General features: G+C 41.4%; 1 protein-coding gene across 1 annotated transcript in view; it reads left to right on the top strand.

Annotated features, from left to right (window-relative positions):
* The first annotated feature begins 2,360 nt into the window (after positions 1-2,360).
* LOC115829339 (oxysterol-binding protein-related protein 5-like) overlaps positions 2,361-6,196 on the top strand; it is a 12,988-nt gene continuing 9,152 nt past the window's right edge. Inside the window, exons 1-5 of the mRNA XM_030793428.1 lie at positions 2,361-2,381; positions 3,347-3,497; positions 4,142-4,149; positions 4,442-4,522; positions 4,659-4,760. Of these exons, the coding sequence (XP_030649288.1) occupies positions 2,361-2,381; positions 3,347-3,497; positions 4,142-4,149; positions 4,442-4,522; positions 4,659-4,760 (363 nt within the window). The remainder of the gene's footprint in view (positions 2,382-3,346; positions 3,498-4,141; positions 4,150-4,441; positions 4,523-4,658; positions 4,761-6,196) is intronic.

Raw genomic sequence — 6,196 nt, 5'->3', positions numbered from 1 at the left:
TTTTTCATAAAAGATCTACTGCCTGTTCAGTCAACTTTTTTTATGAAATATTAATTGAATTTCTATTTATTGGTTAAAAAAAGCTTGATGAAATGATATATTCATGTATCAGGATATGAAATATTTTGCATAATGTGTATATGTTTATTGTACTACATCAGGTACAGTGTACAGTAACTGTTTGAAGAAAAAAACCAAAGTTTACGTTATGTATCAAGTCAGATACATTACATGTTCACATGACCTTGAAAATGCTAGTTGTTATTTTTCTACATTTCGAGAATTCCTTTCCTTACTATGCTCCTTACTGTTCTGTGCAATATTGTGTGCCGTGTTACTGTATGTTTTATCCCACTGAGAAAAGTAGCAGACTAATCTAGGAGAATAATATATGTTGCTTTGTGAGGTGCCTTGGACATATCTTTTAAATGCTGGTTTACTCACATTGGCTCAGATATTTTGCATAAATATAAACTGAATGTAAACTGTAAAGATGAATATATATATATATATTCATAGACATTTATTGGTTTCACTTTTTCATCTGCATTCTTCCTGGCACACAAACTCCACTTCTCTCAGAATTATACATATACAAAACAATGAACGTTTACCTTCACAGAAATAAAAAAAACTTCACTGAATTCTTAACCAATCAGTGACAAATATGATCACCGTAAAACCTTTTTTTTTTTTTTTTTAATGTAATGGCCTGAATTTCCCAAACTCAAATCAAATCCATGGCATCTGTTCAAAATCTTTGATCAAAAAAAGATCAAGCCCATCTTCAGATGGCTCTAAATTACAGCTCTCTGAATTCACTTCTGAGAGAAGACATCAGACAAATCAACTTTTAACAGACAAATCGACAGGTGTGCGAACTCACTGTAAAAACTTTTGAGCTGTAGCTTTTGAGTGCACCAGAGACTGAAAGTCAGTCAGAGTTAATGTGCGTCTTATGCCTGTATCTCTCACCCCACTGATGTATGAACAAAGGACTCATTTCTCTCTCAAACGAAGGAAAAATTCTGACCCTTGTTGTACGACTGTGGTACAGCACTAACAGACCAATGTCTGTTTCCATTACAATATATGAGATGGGGGGGAGGCACTCTTATGAAATTATGATATTATACTATTCATGTTTAGACCTCTATGAAAGATCTGTTTTCCCCATTCAAAAGCTGGAATTTGTTCATGTCATTTAATTAGGATCTATTAACTCTATATATTGTATTTAAACCAGGGACCAACAGGAGTTTATTGTTGTAGCAGGGTACTTTATGTGTCACTTTGTACTGTGATTTAACTTGTTAAATATTAGTTAAACTTTTATCCCATGAGGTTGAAAACTCATGTATGCTGTTGTAGTTTTTAACGAGTTTTTCTTTTCTCAGTAAATTATTAATTTTTATTAAATTCATAGAAAAATATGCATTATGCTGGTCACAATGATGAAAAACAGACGTTGTAATGAAGACATATTTTCACTGACTGGGATTAAAGATGCCGCACTTTATGTGGTCTGATTCTTTACTGGTTTATTGTGTGTGTGTGTGTGTGTGTGTGTGTGTGTGTGTGTGTGTGTGTGTGTGTGTGCGCGCGCGCACTTTAAAGGAATTCGTCGTAATTTTTTTGCCCTCTTTTAATTCATTCGGGAGAACACCTCAAGCAGGATAACAATCCGTGACAGCAGTTATCCTTTATCATATCCGTCTCGCTCATCTTCTACAAGGTCAAAATCATACACGGGTCAAGTTCATGCAATGATTCCAGAAATGGCCAAGTTCTGTCACTTAGAGTCAGTGATATTTAAAGCTTTGAACTCGCGTTGTGATTCATGTGCTAACTACTCAGTGTTTTTGCGGGATTTGAGATGGACCAGTGGCATATTTTAACAGCAGACGGACGTGAAACTCATGAAATTCATCAAGTTTGTAAACAACACTGTTTCAAACATAATATTTCAAATATTTAAGTATCATTTCATTGAAACTCGTGTAGTATTTCATACCGTAGCATTACAAGAGAATGAAGAACAGACAAAGAAAACTGTAAAACAAACTTCTAGTGTATACTTACTGGTCATCTAAAGCTAACCGGCTATACGCCAGGCAACAAACTATCCATTATTTAGCCGTTTGACAGTCACTGTCCTGAAGTCCTTGCATCAGAGCCGCCCCCCCCCCCTCTCCCTCTCTCTCTCTCTCTCTCTCTGTCACACACACACACTCACACTCACACAACACATACATCTCCTCGGACAGGTCTTTTCCTACCCTACCTCTGGCTTCCCTACCTGCCGTATTCTCTCGGCCCCATCATCTTGCACAAATTCACATACAAACACACCGGCGGTGATGGCCCAGAATCGCTCTATGGTGGGTCGGTTTCCACGGTGATAAAGCTGCATAAGGTAGGAGAAGAATACCTCGGTGGGGACACCGCTGTCTGTGCTGTAACGGAACTGTGCGTGAACTGCGACAAGTGAGCACCGGACTAGCTCTCATGCCTTGCTGTACTGTGAGTAAAGCCGATCTCTCTTAGCCTGCAGCAGATAGTAAGACGGACTATGCGCTGCTTGTTGTTGTCCCTATTACCTGCCAAATGAGTGCTGACCTCTTACTTCGGTGCATCGACCGTTGAGAGCTGCGTTATAGGCGCATAAGGCTAGTCACACTGAAGAAACTGAAATCGATGCTAAACGTACTGCTCATAAGTGTCTGGGTAGAACAGAGTGCTCAATGCCTCTAAGACACGATTTTCATCGGCCTCAATCTCTTCAGAAATCTGCATTGTGAAATTAATATTTGGTAACTGAGCACTTTAGACCTTTAATATATTTATTTATTTGGAGACACGCTGAAAATGTTAGTATTTTATAATATTAAGTTTACTTACAGAGCAGATCACTGATAGTCCAGGATTAATTTCTTACTGTAGCGACTCACTGATATATATACGGGTATATACAAAATCTCTCTCTCTCGCTCTCTCTCTCTGTGAATCTAGATAGATAGATAGATATGCCTGTTTCATTAGACAGTTAGTTCAAAGGCCTCCGTGTCTATGATTTCATATCTAATTGTTTGGGATTCAGGTACTAGTAACATTTCAGAAAGGGGGAATATGCAAATAAAGATGACATGATAAAACTTGCTCTCCAAAAAAAATTATTTTATAAATTTAATTTGGTAATTTGAGAAGTCTCTCTCTCTCTCTCTCTCTCTCTCTCTCCTGTGCATGTGTGTGTATGTGTATTTAAAATCAGATTATTCATTATTTTGAATCTATATTCTGAAACTCCTGAGAGGTGGAGCTGAATTCTGCTCCTCTCCGTCCTCAGCAGAAGTCAAACCCGGTGGAGAAGATCAAGAAGGAGGATGTTCTGGGTCAGCGTTTTCCGCTCTGTCCGGCTCTGTCCAGCCCAAAGAGACATGGCCTTCAAACCCCAAACCTCTGCAGCAGAGAGCATGGCATCTACCCTCTGAGTCCAGGTCATTACAGACTGTCACAGTGCTGGGTTCATTTTATACCAACCTCTCTCTCTCTGACTGGTTGTATAGTGCCCCTCCACACACAGGTCAAAAACTAATGAAAATCTTTAGGGACTTCTCTGTTTTAGTGTTTAGTAACTGCAAAGCACTATGCCCGTGTGAGTGTGTATGGCATATATGACTGTATGCATGTTTGATTTGTCCACTCATTCGGCAAATTGCCATAATAAAATTGATTTTTTTGTTCCAGTTGCTATGGCAACTGTGTTTTATAAGTAGATGTGTTGAAATTGTGATGGAATGAATGTCCCATTATGTCCCCTACAGCCCACTGTGTAAAACCAGCTGAATCTCCTATGGTCTGTGCGTGTCTGTGTGTGTCATGCGTGTCTGTGTGTGTGTGTGTGTGTGCGTGTGTGTGTGCGTGTGTGTTGCGTATGTATTTCGTATATGGTTTGTGTATGTATGTATTTTGTGTGTGTGTGCGTGGGTATGTTGTGTATGTATTTTGTGTGTGTGTGTGCGTGTGTGTTGCGTATGTATTTCGTATATGGTTTGTGTATGTATGTATTTTGTGTGTGTGTGCGTGGGTATGTTGTGTATGTATTTTGTGTGTATGTGTGTGTGTGTGTGTGTGTCTGTAGGAGGAGAGGTGAGGAAAGGTGGGGTGACATTTTTAATGGATCGTTTGAGTCCTGGTCAATCTCCAACATCAAAGGTATTTCATGAGAAACTCATTCACACCCTAACCCCGACACTAACCACAGTTTAAAAATATCCCACTTCAACGTCGATATGAAATGTGTTTACCGCCTGTGCCATCTATGCAGAAAAGTGTACTCAGAACTCACACTCACAGTTCCCTTAACTGTATTATGTAAAGAAGTGATCCATCAACATGTACGCGTGTGTTAGTGTGTGTGTTTGTGTTTGTCTCTATCCAGGTGGATCCCAGGGTGATAACCGGTCAGGAGAAAGAAGTGTCCTATACTATAAAGAGTCCAGACAGAAAGAATTCACTGAGAGTAAGCTGTACCTGCGAACACACACACACACACACACACACACCGAGGCCATGTCCGAAAACTGAAGCTGATTTTTCTTTTGACATTTTGTGTTTTCTTCACATAGTCCTGTGTTCTGTTGTTACTCTCCTTTCAGGTTCAGAAGAAGAATTATAAACAGGAGAAGAGAAGGGCAACTAAAGAGCTGTTCAGTGCTTTAAAGGACCCCACTGTGGTCATCATGTCAAACTGGCTGAAGGTGAATCATGATTCAACGACACACTTAATATCAGACATAGTTAAAAATAGCTGGCACACTTAACAAAACACTTGGTCTATTTAAATGCAGAAATGAGTCAAAGACAGTATGAGACGCGCTGTGGCTGAGCACTGCACTAAAATTGTGTCATTAACGATGAATGATGGTCACAGGTGTCGTTCTCCTGAGTGATTTATAGGTCACAGGTGTCGTTCTCATGAGTGATTTGTAGGTTACAGGTCTGACCCTTCAGAGGGTGATTTATAGGTCACAGGTCTGACCCTTCGGAGGGTGATTTATAGGTTACAGGTCTGACCCTTCAGAGGGTGGTTTATAGGTTAAGGGTCTGACTCTTCAGAGGGTGATTTATAGGTTACAGGGCTGACCCTTGTGAGGGTGATTTATAGGTTGCAGGTCTGACCCTTCAGAGGGTGATTTATAGGTTGCAGGTCTGACCCTTCAGAGGGTGATTTGTAGGTCACAGGGCTGACCCTTCAGAGGGTGATTTATAGGTCACAGGGCTGACCCTTCAGAGGGTGATCTATAGGTCACAGGGCTGACCCTTGTGAGGGTGATTTATAGGTTGCAGGTCTGACCCTTCAGAGGGTGATTTATAGGTTGCAGGTCTGACCCTTCAGAGGGTGATTTATAGGTCACAGGGCTGACCCTTCAGAGGGTGATTTATAGGTCACAGGGCTGACCCTTCAGAGGGTGATTTATAGGTTACAAGTCTGACCCTTGTGAGGGTGATTTATAGGTTGCAGGTCTGACCCTTCAGAGGGTGATTTGTAGGTCACAGGGCAGACCCTTCAGAGGGTGATTTATAGGTCACAGGGCAGACCCTTCAGAGGGTGATTTATAGGTTACAGGTCTGACCCTTCAGAGGGTGATTTATAGGTCACAGGGCTGACCCTTCAGAGGGTGATTTGTAGGTCACAGGGCTGACCCTTCAGAGGGTGATTTATAGGTCACAGGGCAGACCCTTCAGAGGGTGATTTATAGGTTACAGGTCTGACCCTTCAGAGGGTGATTTATAGGTCACAGGGCAGACCCTTCAGAGGGTGATTTATAGGTTACAGGTCTGACCCTTCAGAGGGTGATTTATAGGTTACAGGTCTGACCCTTCAGAGGGTGATTTGTAGGTCACAGGGCTGACCCTTCAGAGGGTGATTTGTAGGTCACAGGGCAGACCCTTCAGAGGGTGATTTATAGGTCACAGGGCTGACCCTTCAGAGGGTGATTTGTAGGTCACAGGGCTGACCCTTCAGAGGGTGATTTATAGGTCACAGGGCTGACCCTTCAGAGGGTGATTTATAGGTCACAGGGCTGACCCTTCAGAGGGTGATTTATAGGTTACAGGTCTGACCCTTCAGAGGGTGATTTATAGGTTGCAGGTCTGACCCTTCAGAGGGTGATTTATAGGTCACAGGGCTGAC

The sequence above is a fragment of the Chanos chanos genome, chromosome 2, assembly GCF_902362185.1.
Source record: "Chanos chanos chromosome 2, fChaCha1.1, whole genome shotgun sequence".
In the NCBI taxonomy this organism is placed as follows: Eukaryota; Metazoa; Chordata; class Actinopteri; order Gonorynchiformes; family Chanidae; genus Chanos; species Chanos chanos.
Note: the sequence above shows the minus strand (reverse complement) of the source record. Positions and strands in the feature narration are given on the sequence as shown.